Source organism: Lissotriton vulgaris, chromosome 5 (genome assembly GCF_964263255.1).
Source record: "Lissotriton vulgaris chromosome 5, aLisVul1.2, whole genome shotgun sequence".
Taxonomy (NCBI): Eukaryota; Metazoa; Chordata; class Amphibia; order Caudata; family Salamandridae; genus Lissotriton; species Lissotriton vulgaris.
The window spans coordinates 62,835,191-62,856,579 of NC_141693.1; the positions used below are offsets into that span (position 1 = coordinate 62,835,191).

Sequence of the window (21,389 nt, forward strand, 5' to 3'; positions counted from 1 at the left end):
GCTAATTTCCTCTGAGAACGTTTCTTTGAAATTGTTTTGACTGATACATTTCTTGAGCTGGTAGTCTGTGATGACATGCTCCTGGAGTCGGAGTCATCTGTGAGACATTTTTGTGAGTGTCGCTTTTGAAGTGTCCTTTGTGTTATTGCTGTGGATAGGTTATTTGCTAGCCACGCGTTTATTTCTTTGGTCTGGTCGTGGAGCATTTGGTCTTTGTCCCTCTCACATGACATTAACTGTCTCTTCCCAGTTTTCTCACTGTCGTGGATGTCTTTAGTGCACATGCCTATCCCTTTTCGGTTCCTGAGTGCCTTACCACGCCTTATGTGATTTGTTTCTTCTTCTCGTTCGTTGGTTGCACTGACAGCAGTGACACTTGTGTAATGTGTCCTCCTGCTGAGTGCTTCTTCAGAAGTGTCTACGACATTTGATGGGCAGTGGGTTGCTCGAGTGTGTTCGTATACCGGTGTCCAGAGTTGGCGTGACTTGTCCACTCGTCTGTATTTGATCCTTTCTACATATCCATTGAGCAGACTGTCATCTGTCTCCTTTGTGTGGTCTGTCCCACTTGATGCTTCATCCGAATAGTTTGTAATGTCTGTTGAATGATTCAATGAAGACGTAGCAGTGAGGCTGTCGTAATCATCCTTCACTGCCTTTTGTATTGTTGACTCAGGGCGTTTCACGTCACTTGGTTTCTTCCACTGTTTTATCTCTATTCTGCCTTCGCCCTCCCTCTTTCTAGTTTTGTTTGTTTCTTGGACTTTCTTCACAGACATGAGCGATGTCTCCTTTCTTTTATCTTCGTGACTTGCATTCGGGTGCAGTCCTTTTGCTAATTGTCTTGCTTTAATCCGCTCTCCAACGTCAGCCCTCCTGATGATTTCTTTTAGCGAGAACTGTCCTTGAAGGATCTTGCGTTTTGTGTCAGGTTTTGAACAACCTTCTATTACCCGGAGTCGAACTGCTTCCTCATCTGTAAATGTGTTGAAATGACAGTGGTGCACCAGACTTTTTAGCCTTGTTATGAAGTTTGGTAATGATTCTCCGGGTTCCTGCCGTGCCGCGTTGAAGGCGATGCGTTCATGATCCACGTCTTCCTTTGTGTCGAAGTGGGCGCGTAGCGTCTCTTTGAGTTTTCCATATGTCTATGTCTTTTGCTGAGAATGTTCTGATTAAGCGTCGGCCTTCGTGACCTACAAGCTGACGTAGCAATAGTAGACGTTTTCCGTCCCTTTGCTCACCGGTTGTTTCAAGAAAGTCATCCAGTGATTCCAGCCACGTGTTCCATTGGTGACTCAAACTCTGATTGTTGGTCTGCGTCACTGGGGGTGGTATTTCAATGCAGGGTTTGGATGTGTGTGTTTCTTCTCTCACCGACATGATGGTGAAATGTATAACAATGTCACAGGACTGTTCCCTTTTCTTCCTGCCTTCTTTTGCTGACCCGTTGGTTTTGGTAAGATTCGCTGCGCTTGGGTGACTATTGTATGTTGTCCGCCCCTGGCGCGGCTGTCTCGGTATGCTTCAGTGAGTTAGGCTTGGATCTCCTGAGGTCAGATGGCCACCATTCAGCTGCACCATGCGTGACTCGTGGCTCTGCGAGTTCCCGCTTTTGCTTCTTCTACCTTTAATTATTTGTCTTCACGTTGTTCTGAAGTTTACTTTGGTACTTGCCTTTGTTCGTGCTTGTTCCGTTCGGGATCCGCATTTGCTTGTGTTTGTTGTATTCGAGGTTTTGTATTGGCTTGTGCTTGTTGTATGTCAGGTCACTTTTATTCCTTTCACCACTTGTTGTTTGTACTTGTGCTTATTTTCTTCTTTCCCTTTTGCATTTACTTGGGTTTGTTGATTTTGCTCTCTTGCAGTCGCTCGTGTTTGTTCACTTTATTGTTGTCCGTACTCGTGCTTGTTTGTCTTTATTGTTGCTTTTGCTCGTGCTTATTTTCATATTCTGTCCCTTTCATTTGCATGTGCTTATTCTGTTTGCTATTGCCAGTGCTTGTTCATTGCATTTATCAGTGTTTGTTTATTCTGTGCGCCAATGCTTGTTTCCGATGTTTTTGTCAATGCTCATTTCCAAACTCTGCTTGCCTGACTTAAAGATAGCCGCTTGGGCATTTGAACAGGGGTGTCTCTACAGGCTGCCTGACTTCAAGATGGCCGCCGCCACTGAAGTCTCAGTTCACACGAGACTTCCTCTCCATTCATTCCAATCAGTGCTGATTCGTCCAGGCCTCACCGACAGCCGGTATCAGAGGAAGCAACTCTTCTCCAGGTCCCTTCACCTTTTTGCAGCGCTGCAGCATCCAGGTGAGGTCGGGGTGGGCTCCCACCTCACTTTTCTTTGGTCGCGCGCTCACTTGGCGACCGCGTGCCAAATCTCACGCATCGGGGGTGAGCTCCCAATTTTGGGCGCCAAACAGCGCTCGGCTTCAGGCGGCTCCAGCGCTCAACAGCGCTTGCTAGTCAGGGCTTCACACGATCGCCTGATCGTGGAGTTGGCTCACTTGCCAGGACTTTAAATTGAATTCATGGGTCTTTGAGACTCACCCTTGCACTGCCGATCGTGGCAGTCTGTCCCCGGGTGCTCTCAGACCTCTGTGCTGCTTTTCGCTCCGTTTTCTTTCTTCCAGCCGCTTTGTTTTGAGGTGGAGACGCTCCGGGTGGCCCTCCGATTGTACGGGCAGCTTCACTTCACTCGCTTGTCATATCGTGGGGCAGCATTCAGGCGCGACGTGTAGCGCGTTTCGTTTTCGCGCTTCTGGCACTCGGCGCCGACACAGGCTGCAGGCTCTCTGGTCTTGGGCCGTTCACAAACGGCAGGGGTTTTGGGCAAATGTGGGTTTCGGCATTGATCCCACACTCGTCGCCATTGTCATGCCCCCCCAAATAGGACAGGAGCCAGGAGTAGTAGACGACACGTCTTTATTCATCTGTGTCCTACTCGTAACTAACTTCCTATTCCCGGTTCCCTGCTCCTCCCTTTCCTGCTCCTCCCACGAGTCTATCACACACACTAGACTGCTGCACACGATACTACACCCTTCAGAGACATCAACTGCCTGCTGAACAACGCACGCTCTCTTGGAAAAGACGCCACAGAAATCTGGAAAACCATCACCACCCCAGACACCGTCTTCATCACAGAGACCTGGCTGAACCCCGCATCAGCACCCAGTATTACCACAGCCATATAAGACGGATGCAGGATCACGCAGCGAGACAGGACCAATAGAAATGGCATCATCAGTGCCATAAACCACGAACAGACTCTCAAATGTGCAACCACAACAGACAACACCACCCCCTTCATGGAGCACCTCAACTTCCAACTCCAAACGAACAGTAAACCCACGATTGGAGAAACCCTCACCTACAGACCCCCGGGACTCCGGCCTCCCTTCTGCAACCCCTTCTCCAACTTCATCGCTCCTATCACTATTGAGGTGAAACTATCTTCCTTGGAGACCTTAACTTTCACCTTGAAAACATTGATGACACCAACACGGCTGACATCCTAGAAAGTATGGCCAACCTCAAAATTGAGCAATTAGTCACCAACCCCACTCACATCACAGGAGACACGCTTGACCCTATCTTTACACCCACACTGAATAGCTCACCTGGACCGACCACCACAGCGTCCACTTCATCATCTCAGAGCCCCTCAAAACCCCCACCTCCACTGCCAGCGAAACATGTCGTAGCCGGTCCAAAGCATCAGAACAACGCTGGATCAACACCCTCAACTTTCACCTACCTACCTCCACAAGGACACGGAACAAGCAGTGGACAACTTCACTAAATGGATCACAGCAAGCGCCCTGAGGAATCCTACCAACCCCAACAAACAAACAACACCCCCAGGAGCTGAACTAGTACACATGTTATGGAGCTGCCCCCGAATAGGAGTGTACTGGAATACGATAACCAGGATATTATACACATGCACAGGTCGAGCACTACCTTTTGTATACCTCCTGAATCAATTCAGGAGGACGCCTGCCACCAAAGTAGTGTCTAGGTTCCTAGACTTGGGAATAATAGTAGCTAAAAGGCTCCTAACTAGATGGTGGAAAGTGGTGGACCCACCACATGTACGGGCATGGCGTCACTCATTGTTAGCATGGGTCAAGTCCGAAAGCATCTCCATCAAGCATGAAGAAACGTTAGAACTGCGTTGAGAACCCATAGCAGCATGTTGGGAAAACCTCTTAAATGAGCTGCAACAGATAGAGGGCGGTGACCCTGAGGATTCGCCTGGTTGCGACGTGGGCGAATAGATGTAGCAAACCATACACTAACCATACACGCTAACGGGCGTGCCATGATATTCCAAGGGTGTACGCAGACAACTTAAGAATGTGAATAAGCGTGGACACTACGCAAAGAGGACATTGAGTAACACAGCAGCAAGGAAACATTACGCAAACAGTCCCAAAGATGGCGAGATTGGAGGGAATTTACTAAAGAATGAGGCCTGAACATGGCTTTAATTATATTTCAACGCTGTTTGGAAGCAGAGAAGGGATGTTTTGAAGACTGGCATCGTAGTTCGGAAACTTTGAATTCGTTTTTCCACAACTCCTAATTGAAGAAACCGAAGGGGAAGTTTCCAGAATGTGCATTAGTTTTCTGTGTGTTCAGGGAACTCTGAGGACTTCAGGTAGGTTTTATAGATACAAATAGGTTTTGTGAGGACAGCAGCTCATTTCTGTAGCAATTATTTCAAGATTCAAAGGAGTTTTCTGATGACTTACAGGGATTTAGGAAGATTTAAGAGCATTTCCTGATGATACAAGGGAGTTTTCAGAGGACTGAAGTTTTCAGAGGAATCAAATGTATTTTCTGAGGACTTAAGAGTTTTTTTTGAGGATACAAAGTGATTTTATGAGGATCTGAAAGTTTCTTCGCACTTTGTGTGAACTTAGTAGTGGCATTTACACACTGCAGCAGTGAGACCTGCACCTTACACACTGAGAGGAGAATAATAAACCAGCCTTACCTGCTTAGGGTGCTTCTGACATCCTGCAAAACAGAGAAACAAAGTGAAATCAGTTTCCAGAGAAGATGTTAAAGTTATGATAGTATTTGTAGGAGTGAAACACTTCAATCGATCTAGTATTAGAAAACAGTGGCTGGGGTCACATGACACAGCACATTCTGTGGCATCGCATGACCAAGCACAGAATGTGACGTTCTGAATGTCGACAAATCACATAGCAGAAACTGATATTCTGAATGGTAATGACACAGCACAGTGTCATTCTGAATGGAGTCACAAAACACATCACATTCTGATATTCTGAATGGAGTCACTTGACACATTGTATGATTTTCTCAACAGGGTCTCATGCCTGGGCATTATTTAGGACTTGCCAGGGGTTGCAGCTGCGACTCCTGAATTGCCACTTGTGACCTGTCACTGCTTGTGCGACCCCTGGCTTCAGAGGTAGTAAATTCAGTGCCAAGAAGACCGAGGCAGCTCGCCCTTTTGAGAGTTGAGCTTCACCTTCGTTTTCTGCCACTTATTTATTACATTAACAGTGAATAATCTGCCAGAAGTCCTCGTTGTAGATCCTGGTGCGCCATGTTTTATTATAATAATAGCATTACAGGTAACAGGCGTTGCAGGAGGAAGTATGAACAGCAGGGATACAAGAAGAGTGTTCTTCAGAAGAGTAAGGAACGAGCAGAAGCATTACTAAAAGAGTGCCATGAAGGAGTAGTTAAGAGCCGAAGGGGTAGAACAGTGCCCTGCAGGATGAGGCACAAGAAGAAGGGGGGACTAGAAGAGTGCCCTGCAGGAGGAGGTACAAGGAAGGGGTACTAGAAGAATCCCCTGCAGGAGGAGGAAAAAGGAAGGGGTACTAGAAGAGTGCCCCGCAGGAAGAGGTACAAGGAAGGGGTACTAGAAGAGTGCCCTGCAGGAGGAGGTACAAGGAAGGGGTACTAGAAGAGTGCCCTGCAGGAGGAGGTACAAGGAAGGGGTACTAGAAGAGTGCCCTGCAGGAGGAGGTACAAGGAAGGGGTACTAGAAGAGAGCCCTGCAGGAGGAGGTACAAGGAAGGGGTAGAAGAGAGCCCTGCAGGAGGAGGTACAAGGAAGGGGTACTAGAAGAGTGCCCCGCAGGAGGAGGTACAAGGAAGGGGTACTAGAAGAGTGCCCTGCAGGAGGAGGTACAAGGAAGGGGTACAAGGAAGGGGTACTAGAAGAGTGCCCTGCAGGAGGAGGTACAAGAAGAAGGGGTACTAGAAGAGAGCCCTGCAGGAGGAGGTACGAGCAGAAGGGGTACTAGAAGAGTGCCCATGCAGGAGGAGGTACAAGGAAGGGGTACAAGAAGAGTGCCCCGCAGGAGGAGGTACAAGGAAGGGGTACTAGAAGAGTGCCCTGCAGGAGGAGGTACGAGCAGAAGGGGTACCAGAAGAGTGCCCCGCAGGAGGAGATACAAGGAAGGGGTACAAGGAAGGGGTACTAGAAGAGTGCCCTGCAGGAGGAGGTACAAGAAGAAGGGGTACTAGAAGAGAGCCCTGCAGGAGGAGGTACGAGCAGAAGGGGTAGAAGAGAGCCCTGCAGGAGGAGGTACAAGGAAGGGGTACTAGAAGAGTGCCCTGCAGGAGGAGGTACAAGAAGAAGGGGTACTAGAAGAGAGCCCTGCAGGAGGAGGTACAAGGAAGGGGTAGAAGAGAGCCCTGCAGGAGGAGGTACAAGGAAGGGGTACTAGAAGAGTGCCCCGCAGGAGGAGGTACAAGGAAGGGGTACTAGAAGAGTGCCCTGCAGGAGGAGGTACAAGGAAGGGGTACAAGGAAGGGGTACTAGAAGAGTGCCCTGCAGGAGGAGGTACGAGCAGAAGGGGTACTAGAAGAGTGCCCCGCAGGAGGAGGTACAAGGAAGGGGTACTAGAAGAGTGCCCTGCAGGAGGAGGTACGAGCAGAAGGGGTACCAGAAGAGTGCCCCGCATGAGGAGATACAAGGAAGGGGTACAAGGAAGGGGTACTAGAAGAGTGCCCTGCAGGAGGAGGTACAAGAAGAAGGGGTACTAGAAGAGTGCCCTGCAGTAGGAGGTACAAGAAGAAGGGGTACTAGAAGAGTGCCCTGCAGTAGGAGGTACGAGCAGAAGGGGTACCAGAAGAGTGCCCCGCAGGAGGAGATACAAGGAAGGGGTACAAGGAAGGGGTACTAGAAGAGTGCCCTGCAGGAGGAGGTACAAGAAGAAGGGGTACTAGAAGAGTGCCCTGCAGGAGGAGGTACAAGAAGAAGGGGTACTAGAAGAGTGCCCTGCAGTAGGAGGTACAAGAAGAAGGGGTACTAGAAGAGTGCCCTGCAGGAGGAGGTACAAGGAAGGGGTACTAGAGGAGTGCCCTGCAGAAGGAGGTACAAGGGAGGGGTACTAGAAGAATCCCCTGCAGGAGGAGGTACACAGGGGGTACTAGAAGAGTGCCCTGCAGGAGGAGGTACAAGGAAGGGGTACAAGGAAGGGGTACTAGAAGAGTGCCCTGCAGGAGGAGGTACGAGCAGAAGGGGTACTAGAAGAGTGCCCCGCAGGAGGACGTACAAGAAGAAGGGGTACTAGAGGAGTGCCCTGCAGAAGGAGGTACAAGGGAGGGGTACTAGAAGAATCCCCTGCAGGAGGAGGTACACAGGGGGTACTAGAAGAGTGCCGTGCAGGGGAAGGAGGTACAGGCAGAAGGAGTACTAGAGGAGTCTGTGTAAGTGGCAACCATCTATGAAATGAGATCACAGCTGCCCAGGAAGGACAAAGACCCGTGACCACCTCTTGGCAGTTATGGACTTTTAAAGGATCTGCTTGTGTGAAGCTCCCGCCAATTACTGGATTAATTCATCCCAGCTTGGGGTGAGCTGGTGGATTGAAGGGGCTGAGATGAAAGACCCTCTATACAACTTTAAGGAAGAACGAGGCAAGAGTAAAGGATTTGGACTATTGCACTCTTTATGACAAGTTGTCTATGACTTGCATGCGGCGTGGCTATATTACAAGTTCATGTCAGTATAAGGAGTTAAACGTACCGTTTAGAGGGTGACGCCAGGTTCACAGCTGGTGAATGGAGGCTCTCTGTCACCCTCAGAGGGATGCTCTCGGTCACCCTCCAAGGAGGCTCTCGGTCACCCTCAGAGGGATGCTCCCTGTTGCCCTCGGAGGGACGCTCCCTGTTGCCCTCGGAGGGATTCTCCCTGTTGCCCTCAGAGGGATGCTCTCTGTCACACTTAGAGGGACGCTCTCTGTCACACTTAGAGGGACGCTCTCTGTCACCCTTGGAGGGATTCTCTCTGTCACCCTCCGGGGGATGCTCTCAGTCACCCACAGAGGGATGCTCTCCGGCACCCTCAGAGGGTTGCTCTCCGTCACCCTCGGAGGGATGCTCTCCGTCACCCTCGGAGGGATGCTCTCCGTCACCCTCGTAGGGATGCTCTCCGTCACCCTCAGAGGGATGCTCTCCGTCACCCTCAGAGGGATGCTCTCCGTCACCCTCAGAGGGATGCTCTCCGTCACCCTCAGAGGGATGCTCTCCGTCACCCTCAGAGAGATGCTCACCGTCACCCTCGGAGGGAGGCTCACCGTCACCCTCGGAGGGAGGCTCACCGTCACCCTCGGAGGGAGGCTCACCGTCACCCTCAGAGGGATGCTCTCCGTCACCCTCAGAGGGATGCTCTCCGTCACCCTCGGAGGGATGCTCTCTGTCACCCTCGTAGGGATGCTCTCTGTCACCCTCAGAGGGAGGCTCTCAGTCACCCTCAGAGGGATGCTCTCTGTCACCCTCAGAGGGATGCTCTCCGTCACCCTCGGAGGGAGGCTCTCCATCCCCCTCGGAGGGAGGCTCACCGTCACCCTCAGAGGGATGCTCTCCGTCACCCTCAGAGGGATGCTCTCCGTCACCCTCGGAGGGATGCTCTCTGTCACCCTCGTAGGGATGCTCTCTGTCACCCTCAGAGGGAGGCTCTCAGTCACCCTCAGAGGGATGCTCTCTGTCACCCTCAGAGGGATGCTCTCTGTCACCCTCAGAGGGATGCTCTCCGTCACCCTCGGAGGGAGGCTCTCCGTCACCCTCGGAGGGAGGCTCACCGTCACCCTCGGAGGGATGCTCTCTGTCACCCTCAGAGGGATGCTCTCTGTCACCCTCAGAGGGATGCTCTCTCTCACCCTCAGAGGGATGCTCTCCGTCACCCACAGAGGGAGGCTCTCTGTCACTCTCAGAGGGATGCTCTCTGTCACCCTCAGAGGGATGCTCGCTGAGACCGTCAGAGGGTTGCTCTCCATCACCCTCAGAGGGATGCTCTCTGTCACCCTCAGAGGGATGCTCTCCATCACCCTCAGAGGGATGCTCTCTGTCACCCGCAGAGGGAGGATCTCCGTCACCCGCAGAGGGAGGATCTCCGTCACCCGCAGAGGGAGGCTCTCTGTCACCCTCTGAGGGAGGATCTCCGTCACCCTCCGAGGGAGGCTCTCTGTCACCCTGCGAGGGAGGCTCTCTGTCACCCTGCGAGGTAGGCTCTCTGTCACCCTGCGAGGTAGGCTCCCGGTCACCCTCCGAGGGAGGCTCTCTGTCACCCTGCGAGGGAGGCTCCCTGTCACCCTCCGAGGGAGGCTCTCTGTCACCCTGGGAGGGTTGCTCTCCGTCACCCTCCGAGGGATGCTCCCAGTCGCCCTCGGAGGGATGTTTTGGATGTTCTCTGTCACCATCATCTAGTGCCCTTTACATGGAGCTACTTCTCAGGAAGCTTCTTGGCTTTCAACTAATCAACTTATTTGAGCAGAGCTTCACTGTTAAAGTGACAGGGTATGACCACAATAAGGATGTTTACACCTCTAATCCCACCCTAAACCATATTGTTGAGGAATTTGGTTGCCGTTTACTGTTTTAAAATAATCCAGTTGTAAATCAAATTTCTATTGCTGCAGGGCAGCAATTTGCCAACATTTATTTCGCACACTGTAATATAATCAGGGGTTACCCGTAATATAAAATTGTTACTATTCTTCAAACTAAAGAGTTCTCTGTGGCAATCTCTGTCTTTATCTGGGATAACAAAAAACGCAGTGAGCTTTCCATTACCGATTTCAAATTCCTGGTTAATTAGCTGACAAGAGGTTTGGTGCATGTGATCTAAGTGGCCACCTGCATCAGGAGACAAGTAAACACATTAGAAGGGGAGGCGCTAGGGGGCGCACAGCGGAATGGCTGGGTAATTACACAGCTCCACCGGGCGGCTCACAGAACGCGACTAGAGCAATCTATTTCGACCCCCAAGACAACCAATGACCACAGATTCGGGGAGATGAATACATACCGCCCCTAATGCGGCGAGTCAAGGTGCCCATGCTGCGCTATATCGATATGAATCGGTGCAAATCTCTGCTGTGTGTGGCGAGAGATGACAAGATGGCGGCTGACGCCGCGAGCGACTGCTGATTGCCACGACACCGCGATCAGGATGTTATGTTATGTTATGTTATGTTATTAAGTCACTTATAAAGCGCGCTAACACTGATTAGTTTCTTGGCGCTAAAATTGACAGTAACACAACCTAAGGTGGAGGAGGAGGTGGATTAAAAAGCTTGTCTAAAGAGCCAGGTCTTCAGAGCTTTCCGAAAAGGTAGAAGGTCTTGGCAAGATCGGATCTCCAGGGGAAAGGTGTTCCATAGACAGGGGGCAAGGGTGGCAAATCTACGACCACCAGAGCGTTTGAGTTTAAAGAGGATGGCCCTCTGAGACTCATCAAACGATGGTATGTGCGTTCTGCCCACATGACCACAGGCTCACCGATTATAAAATGACCGAGTGACCGGGAACTAACGCGGTGAAACGGTGAGTGGCCCCTTTAAGAAACACGGGCCGGCGATGGTCAAAATGGCGGCGCCCATGGGCGCAACGAGGAGCATTGATGTGGGGACCGGAGACAGGCACAATTCAGGCTGGATGGCACAGACATCAACGTCGGAGTCAAGGCACAACGGATGGCACATCTGAACCGAAGCGCGCAGTGACTATACCACTCGGTGAATAAGGTACAATCACGAACCCTGATCAGCGAGGCATCTTGACCGCCGGTTCACGGACACGGCGCGACGCCACTGCTGGCCCCCCCTGCTGACACCCCCCAGATCGCGGCAGGGGCCGACGCATGGATGCGAGCGTGCTGCCAGCAGTCTATGGCCCAGGTCTCTGTGTGACGCACGCGCGGTGAAACAGCACCACTGAGGCGGATTGCGGTGCCACATAGTGCCGAGCATAGTCTTAGGGAACGCAGGCCCTGACTGGGAAGGTACACATATCAAGCGGCAACTCTGGAGCAGGGATACCCTGTCATCCTGTGCACATCAAAATACACGTGCTGCTACGCTCAGCATTTCGGCGGAGCAACTAAAACCCTGTAACATCGGAAGGTCTGATTTGAAGGGGGCCAAATAGTGGTGTTTATAGACTGCTTTGAGGTGACAGATCCGACAAGTGCGGGCACCCACCGCTGGAGAACTGTAGTTGCAAGCAGCTCCTGATAGGCGAGAGGAGAGAGCACGTAATCGAAGGTACTGGTGAACCACTGCGCTGTGACGGGATCGTCACTCAGGGTGTGACTGCGGTGGCGGCTACCAGGACCACCAGACCCAAGCGTCAACAGGCGACTACGGAACCTCCTGAAACACCTAAGATGGGGAAGCCGGATAAACAGCAGCAAAAAATCTCTTTTGAGAACAAAAAAGCACCAAAAGTCACGGAACACGCACCGGAAGGGGAAGGGGCGCCAGCTATGGAACCTATATCCAACATGGAGAAGATATTACTGTCCATACAAGCAAATGTACAAGACATAAACGGGAAACTAGATAACCTCACATGCAGAATGGACGGGATGTCTGACAAACTTGAGAAACATGGGGAAAGACTGAATGACGCCGAAGCCAGAATATCCACAGTGGAGGATGAATCACGAGCCACGACCAGCAAGTGCACCGGAATGGAACGCGTCCTGGAGGTGATTAAAGCAAAAGGAGGAAGATTTGGAAGCGCGCTCGAGACGCAGTAATGTACGAATCACGGGCCTGCCAGAATCCACAAACACGGGCAAGATGGAGATTTACATCGAGCAACTATGCAGAGACATTTTTGGCACAGAGGCGCTCTCTCACATTTTCATAGTTGAAAGAGCCCACAGATCCTTGGCGCCAACACCAAAACCAGGAGCGACTCCAAGGCCGATAGTGGCACGTATCCTCAATTACCGCGACAGAGACACCATTCTGCGGCTGGCACGTGAGAAAGGGAAAATTACGCATCAAGGAAACACCCTAGAATTCTACCCGGATCACACAGTGGCGGTTCAACAAGCGAGGAAGGAATTTACATCTGTTAAGGCCAAGCTCCGAGAATTGAACGTGGGATATTCCATGCTATACCCGGCGAGGCTGCGGGTGACGTGGAATGGCAAAGCAGTGGTGTTGCTATCCCCAAAAGCAGCCCAGGAATTTGGTAAAAAGGTGGTACAGCAAAACAAGCAACGTGCATGGGATGATCAACACGCGGAATCAGACGGAGCAGAGTAAGAATGGAGGGGGAAATATACGTACTTATGGTAAGAATATCTGTTTCTGTAACCCCAGGTAGACAGAATACGCGGACCCTCTGGCCCGATGGATTGTAGGTTCTTTACTGGCGTACATTGGGCCTGAACCAAACTCAAACAATGGCACATATGGAACTAAATGCGTGCAGGCAATCAGAATGCTACATATTACTGCAAGATCGTGCTGCAACAGCACTCACCCGAGGGTCCCGAGGTGTCTGGTGTAGTGCGATGTAGTTCTGCTGTGTGGATGACCACGTATGAGGGAGCCTAGATCACGAATCTATAAACCATTGTCTCACTTCCACGCCAGAGAGACCGGGGCCTACTGTGGGGGGTCGAGTTGAATAGACATCACACACACATATATGTATTAGACTTATGTGAGTCGCCCACACCCATTACGTTGGGTGAAGAGTTGTGCCCTAGGCGGACCTCCAAAAGGGTAACCCCCACCAAAGTTGTATACATTTGACTGTTTGTTTGCTCTATTTTTTTCTTTTTGTTACTGGCTTACTTTTTCTTAAGGGTTGGTTACAATGGGGAAATGGCTTCGGCATTATTGGGTTGCTGGAGTGGGTGGGGGAGGGAGGTAGGGGAGACTTGTTCAGGTTTTGAGACAGACGCAGGTACCATATGTTCATTTACGAGGTGTGGATGGACGAGGGACGGTTGTAATGCACTTGGATTCAACTGTGGTGTTGAAGTTATATTCCGTATTTGAATATCATCTGCTATTTCGATGGATCCAGAGATTTTATAGATGGCACAGGTAGTTGGAGATACCAATAGAAATCGTGTCAACCTCCTCTCGTGGAATGTCCGGGGTTTAACTCAACCGAAAAAGATTAGACGGGTGTTTGCTTACTTAAAAAGATGGGAAGTAGATATTGCTGTATTGCAGGAGACACACATAGGGGGACGATGGTCGGAATCCGCATATGTGGCTACCTACTCATCTTACTCGAGAGGGGTGATCACGCTAATCCGCAGAGGGATGAACTTTACGGTACATACAACTATAAGTGATCCTAATGGCAGATATGTTATCGTATCAGGCATGCTACGTGGGCATAAGATAACACTTCTAAATGTGTATGGCCCAAACACAGACGCCCCGGAGTTCTTCCAGGAACTGTGGGTACACCTCCAAACACTAGCGAATACTCACATTATATGCGGGGGGGACTGGAACGTAACGATGAAGGAGGGGGTGGACCGTTCCTCACAATCATTGGAACCACATAAGCAAGCCAGGGCCAAACTACACCACATGCTCTCAGACCTTTCATTGACAAACATATGGAGGAACAAGTTCCCTGACGCCCCGGGAGCCACGCACATTTCCGCAGCCCATCATAGCTGGCCACGCTTAGACTACTGGCTGGGGTCGGACAGCATTGCGCTGTGGACGAGAGATATACAGATCTTGCCCAGGACTCTGTCAGACCACAATCCTATGTTACTGGCCCTTGTACTGCCAAACTTTATCACCCCACCTTTTCACTGGAGATTTAATTCCCGCGCACTCACAGACGTGATTTACTCAGACACCATACACAAAGCGATCAAAGAATACTTCCTAATAAACTAACCTGTGGTAGAGGACCCGGGACTATTATGGGAAGCATTCAAGGCCACGATACGGGGGGTATGCATGAGCACCACGATAGGTATTTTAAAAGATATCCGAAGACAAATTACACGTTGTGAAACACGCATGAGGGAACTGGAGTTGGCCTATGAAGCCGCCCAGGATATCGCCGTTCTGGGGGAACTGAGAACACTACATTCAGAACATCAGACATTCGTCGATGACGAAATTAAGTACTTAGATAAGAAACACTCAGCCAGGTCGTATGGGGAAGGGGGCAGACCAGGCAGTATACTGGCAGCCAAAATGTGCGAGGGCAAAGGGCACACACCTATCCTACGTATTAAAGCGGATGATGGCTCGCTCCACACACAGGCTACGGACATATTAAAATGTTTTGCGGTAGGGTACGAGGATCTATACAGGTCACGACAGATAGCATCGGGGGAAGAAACTTTTAGCTATTTAGAAAATGTGGCAATAGGCTGGCTATCGGATGGACAGAGGGAACTATTGGCGTCACCCATCACGGTAGAAGAAGTGACTGAAGTGATTGAATCTCTCCCAAATGGGAAGGCACCCGGCCCTGATGGGTACACTAATGAATTTTACAAACGATTTGTAGACATACTTGCTCCACACATGGTGGAAATGTATGGAGCAGCATTCGAACAGTCAGAATTACCCCTAACGCTGCGAGAAGCGGCAATAATAGCACTCCTCAAGCCTACTAAGGATCCGGAGGTGTGCGACTCATACAGACCACTTTCACTTATTAACACAGACTCTAAAATACTGGCGAAGTTACTTGCCATACGTCTCAAACCACTAATGACGAAACTGGTCCTGCCAGATCAGGCAGGGTTTATCCCTACACGTTCCACTTCCCATAACACTAGATCGTTGTTCGCCCTTTCACATTACCTTCATCCTTCGACAAAGGCAGTTGCGGTTATGCTCGATGCCGCTAAGGCCTTTGACTTCATAGAGTGGGAATATTTGATTACTATTTTACATAGAATGGGATTCCCCAAGCGATTTGTACGATGGGTATCACTCATATACACGAAACCTTGTGCAAGAGTACGAATCAATGGTTATGTGTCAGATTCATTCCCTATCCAGCGTGGCACCAGGCAGGGCTGCCCACTTTCACCACTGTTATTCGCGTTAGCACTTGAACCCTTAGCCTGCATAATAAGACAAAATTACAAAGAATCAGCGCTTCAATTCCCATCCAGACCTTTGCACATCTCTCTATACGCAGACGACATGTTGCTATATATCCGCGACCCCAACACACATTTAAACCCAATCTTACGTGAATACATCAAATTTGGTGGACACTCTTGACTAGCCATAAACTGGTCCAAGTCTTCAATTATACCCCTGACAGACATGACAACCCCTCAAGAAACTGACTATCCTTTGGAGTGGCAATCAGACCCTGTGAGGTATTTAGGCGTGCTGTATCACAGAGACCCCGAAGTGGTTATCAGATCAAATTATGGCACAACTATATCCAAACCGGAAGATAAGATAGCACGCTGGATACAACTACCACTATCGTTAGCGGATCGTATAGCGATCATAAAGATGAACATACTCCCTAAGCTGCTGTACCTTTTTAATAACATTCCTATTGAACCACCAGCAGCAGTGTTCCGCCGTATAAAAACACTTGTACTAAAACTTATATGGGCTGGTAAGCAAGCACGTGTCGACCTTAGGACACTCACACTTCCGTATATCAGGGGAGGCTTCGGGGTGCCGGACTTTTTTTTGTACTACTTATGCGCTCAAGCGCAATACGCTGCATATTGGTTCCACGTAGTACCATATCTCACGCACACAGCTATTGAGGAGGGTGATGCTTCCCCAATACCATTGACATCGATGCTCTCACATATCCGACATGCACAGGACATTAACACAGTCGACACCACCATTAAGGCTTGGAGAAAACTGGGACGACTAGCGCATAAAACACCATTGTACGCACCTGCGATGCCTTTACCTTATCATCAGGCATTATCAGTCACAGGAGAAAAAGTAGGCATGTCGATACTGCAACAAGTGGGTATTGAAAAAATGGGGGACATGTTCCATGAGGGCTCTTTTGTAAACACAGACGACCTGGAGTATATCCAAAATAAAACGCCCATGTTTAAATTCGCGCATTATAGGCTGAAGCGTGCAATGCAGGCACACTACCCAACATTTCCTATTGAACCCGATAGCCTGAACACACTACAGCTGATCATTACCACACAGGATGTATCTCACCTAGTGTCTCGGCTATACACCACAGCAATGGCTGAGATACCGTACACCACTGACAAGGCCAAAACAAGATGGGACGAGGTGCTTGAGGAACCGCTATCTGAAAATGAATGGCAACAAACCTGTGCATTGACACAAATACTCACTCCAAATGGGAATCTAAGAATTATTCATTACAAGTTTGTCCATCAAGCGTATTACACACCTGAGCGCATGTACAAATTTGGGCTACAAGACACTGACAGGTGTAAACGATGTAATGGGGAACGGGCGGGATTTGCACATTTGGCTTGGTTCTGTCCTGCGGTACATGATTACTGGCTGGAAGTGGTAAAGACACTGTCCGCTATGCTAGGGGTTGAGATAGCATGCACAATTCGCACTTGTCTGCTGGGTGTGATACAACAACTCCGAGCTACACGACGTAAATTTTGTGCAATAGCACTGTTATTGGCCAAGAGACAGATTGCAAAATGTTGGCACAGTAAGCAGGTGCCCAAGACTTCCAGATGGCTGCTAGATATGGCCAGCTGTAGAGACAAACTGCAAACCTACGAAGAAGAATTGCCTGCAAAAGTCAGGCCCAAGGACTTCTGGTGCTTTTTATCGGACTACTTACTGTCACTGAATACGGACGAGGAGGAATGATCCAGCTGTAAGAACTACGTTAAGGGAGCTAAGAGTCATTTAGTCCCTTGAGTCTATAAACACCGTGATATAAATTTTACATTACCACTGAACTAGGTTACCTGACAGAGTCTCTTTTTGTTAAGCTACAATTTATTACTTTTGTTATTTGAAATTGACAATCTACAAAATGTTACAAAAAACGCTAGACCTTATGATCTGCATTAAAAGGCCGGAATTAACGTAGACATGTTTAGTAATGTATGTACAATAAGTCAATATAATAGAACTATTGCTTGGCAGCCGGCCCCAGGGTTGTAGGCTATTGGCTGTGTGTGATTAACAACTTGTAATAAAGGTCTTTCCAAAAAAAAAAAAAAAAAAAAAAAAAAAAAAAAAAAAAGTAAACACATTAGAACAGAAATGTTTTCAAACTTCTTAGAAAAGAAGGAATTTTGTTTCTTTCCAATTCTCTCAGGTGTTGTCTCTCATTAAGCTTTCCATTTCTATCTAACTTTTAACATATCTTGCTCCTTGGTCTTCATATATTATTTACAGTCACTGGAATTGCTTGGTGTTTTGCATTCTCCCAATATATAAAATACATAAATAATTTGTAAATAGATGGGTTATTAACTTGTATATCACACCGTAAACGGTCACTGTACATTTCACAGTTTGTATATTGAGTTGGACTCAAAGCATCAAGAGGAACAATGTAAATTATCCATGTCTGCATATTGCGTGCGGCTCTCAGAGTGCGTGGGGTCATTGTGTATTGACCCAGGCAGGAGATCATATGTGTTCCACTCATACATTCATTAATGCACACAGAATATGAATATTTCACTTCCTTCTTCGGTTTTATTTCCCAAACAGTATCTCACCTTCAGGAGTTCCCACGCTGGCGCCTCAGACTTCTTTTCTATCTCCGTTATCAGGGCTTTGAGAGAGGTGATTTGATTGGACAGTCTGGTGATATTTGCATTTTCTATCATGGTCATTTTCTTCTCCATCTCCTCCAGTGTTCTGTGCAGTGCTTGCTCATTTTCTTTCAGAAGCTGCTGCAGCTTTTCAAACTCTGATTCAATTTTATTTTTCTCAGTTCTTAGCTTGTTCTGTCAGAAGCAAAGAAAAGCTGTTTAGATAATAAAAAGCTGTTTAGATAATAAAAAGCTCCTTGGAGTCGGAGGCCAGGAGGAGGGTGGAGGGGTTGATAGTTCCTTAAAAAAAATCAGACCACTAATGTGCTTTTCCTACTTTCTGAACGACAGACTCTTACTACCTTCCCTTCTACCGTCGTCCATCTTTCTCACACTCTTCCCCCTTCCCTCAGACACCTCACGAACTGTAGAGAGGTCAAAATTTGTGAAGTTGTAGAGAAGCTCGATCCATGGAGTGCAAGGAAGGAAACCCACCGCAGGCACAGACAGTCAAAGACCCGGAGACGGGCTGAGGGGAGACACTGGCTGAAGTCAAATGATGATGTAAAGGAAAGGGGGCCAGGAAGTTTCAGCCCTTGGGATGGAAGACAAAAGATTTGGGAAGTGCGGGCTGCCCCTGTCCTGCCAGCACAATGGATGTGTTAACCCAGAAGGAGACACTGAGGGGGTGTCTTACAATGGCGCTCATTCAGAGTGATGTGGAATCACTGATGAGGTAATTTCACGTTCAAATTCATAAACAAAGTATATGCATTCTGTTACAATATGCAGAATTACTAGATGAATCAATATTTCTGAAGGTAATTCAGCTTTTTCTGTAAAAGATGACTGAGGAGATTGGTTAGACATCTCGTTCTATCCTAAGATAAGAGGCTGTGTGTTATTAGGGGAGGTATGTCACACCGTAGCTTAGAGCAGGAGCCTGTGTGTTATCAGGTGAGGTATGTCACACCGTAGCTTAGTGCAGGAGCCTGTGTGTTAACAGGTGAGGTATGTCACACTGTGGCTTAGATCAGGAGCCTGTGTGTTTATCAGGTGAGGTACGAAATGAACAATTGACGGACAGAATGGAGAACAATGTCATACATTCACCCCAGTACAGAGATCTGGGCCTAAATCTGTTTTTGCTCACCATGCCATTCCAGTTTCGACCCAGCCATATGCAAATCTGTCTTGACCCTTCGCCCAATAGGAACAGTCCAGCCCAAACTGCCAGGCCAAGTCCTCCCTGGACTGGAAACAAGCACCCTGGAACCTGTTTTGGGCTTTCAGCCCTCATCAGCCAGGACCTGACTTAGCAGTTCGGGCAGGACTGTTCCCATAAGGAACAGGGTTAAGACTGAGTTGCATATGGCTGGGTCCAAACTGGGGTGGTGTGGTGAGAAAAAGGATGATGGATTAAACCCAGATCCTTGTGACTGGTGGTGAAGGTTTGCATTGTCCAGTATTCCATCCATCAACTGTTTCTTTTGCATATATCGTCCTAAGTGGGAAGGGAATGCCCAGATGTGGGTCCAGTGCCCACTACACCACTGGATTCAAGCTAGCCTGGATGATGAAGGGTGATGCCCTGAAATCGGTCCCAGGATGCTTGTTTCCGGTCCAGGGAGGACCTGGCTTAGACGTTCGGGCTGGACTGTTCCCATAAGGAACAGGGTCAAGACTGATTTGCATATAGCTGGGTCCAAACTGAGGCAGTGTGGTGAGCAAAAGAATGATGGATTAAACCTAGATCCTTTTGACTGGGGGTGAATGTTTGCATTGTCCAACATTCCGTCCATCAATGCTTTCTTTTTTTTTTTAATCGAGGTGCATCACACTGTGGCTTAGAGCAGGAGCCCTTGTGTTCTCGGGTGAGGTATGTCACACTGCAGCTTAGATCAGGAGCCTGTGTGTTATCAGGTGAGGTACGTCACACTGGGGTTTAGAGCAGGAGCCTGTGTTTTATCAGGTGAGGCATGCCTCGTCCCAGTAGGAATAATAATATTAATATAATAATCCACATTTGTAAAGCGTGCAATCACCCGTAAGAGTGTCTAGGCGCTGGGGGCCATCTGGAAGATTAAGCAAGCTATTGCCCAGAGTCACATGGTGCTGGGCTAATCTGGGCTGGGTTTCAGCAATGGAGGGAGGTGCGTTTCTCTTGCGTCATCAAAAATGACTGGAGTTAGACATTTTGTGGAGTCGGGTATATCTCCACTATTGGTAGGGGGTTGTGCAACTGTACGTGTCACTAGTATACAGGTAGGAGGTTGTGCTCCTGTGATGTGACAACAGTCCTGGTAGTGTTGTGCTCTTGTATTGTGTCATTAGTCCTGGCAGAGGGTTGCACTTCTTAGCTCTCTCCTTGGTAGAGGGTTGTGTCCTAGTATTGGCAGTGCTAATAAGGAATGTGTTCCTGTGTTGTGCAAAACTGTAATGTTATAGCTGCCTGAAGCCCAGAAGAGTACCTGTTTGGTGACCAGGAAAGGCGTGCCAAGCGTGCAATCAAAACAGAGATTTAGAACACCAAGGATGTTAGGTCCGTGTTGGGCGTGAAGTAGGCTGGACCCTTTTTCAATGCAAAACACAAAATATGCCTAAACCACTCTTCCTTTTTAACACAAACACAATTTAAAGGTCAAGAAAAATGTATTATTTAAATTCTGACCAGGTATTCATATTTCATACCTTTCACTTTTTTTTGTTTTAAAGTTTTTAACACATGGATTAGCAAAAAAGGACCAACTGTACAGATATTTCATTACTATACATGACAATTTACAAACAAAATTTAAACAATACATCTGAACATTAAATTAAACAACATCATCCATACCAAAAAGCAATTATTAAACAACGAAAACATACAAAAATTCCTATACATTTGATTTCAATAAATGAAAGACAAATAAAAAAAAAGGCGAAATGAGGAATACAATCAAATTAATGAAACTATTCAATACTGTATAAGCTAACTAGTGATGTTGGATAGCTATTGTGAACAAATTATTCCTCCAAATGTGCCATGCGACGCGTTTCGAAACCAGGAAACCAGTTCCTGGCATCTCATCAGGGCCATTGTCTGACCTAGGGTGGTGTGGAGTGCACAAAAACTATGGATTTAGGCCCAGATCTTTGTACTGGGGTGAATGTAAGACATTGTTCTACATTCTGTCCATCAACTGTGGTTTTTGCAATTTTCACCCCGAGTGGGCTGGGTGTGCTCAGACGTGAGTCCCAGGCTCTCCACAACACTGGAGTCAAGCTATCCAGGCTGAAGAAGGCGGATAGACAGAAACCGGTCCTTGGATGCTTGATTCCGGTTCAGGGAAGACATGGCTTGGCAGTTCGGGCTGGACTGTTCCCATGAGGCACAG

The 21,389-nt window shown here is 48.5% G+C and overlaps 1 protein-coding gene across 1 annotated transcript in view; it reads right to left on the reverse strand.

Annotated features, from left to right (window-relative positions):
• The window catches only part of LOC147710170 (E3 ubiquitin-protein ligase TRIM39-like), a 99,174-nt gene that overhangs the window by 40,510 nt on the left and 37,275 nt on the right, over positions 1 to 21,389 (reverse strand). The window contains exons 3-4 of the mRNA XM_086920861.1: positions 17,974 to 18,204; positions 5,009 to 5,031 (exon numbers count right to left, since the gene is read on the reverse strand). Coding sequence (XP_086776987.1) covers positions 5,009 to 5,031; positions 17,974 to 18,204 — 254 coding nt within the window. The remainder of the gene's footprint in view (positions 1 to 5,008; positions 5,032 to 17,973; positions 18,205 to 21,389) is intronic.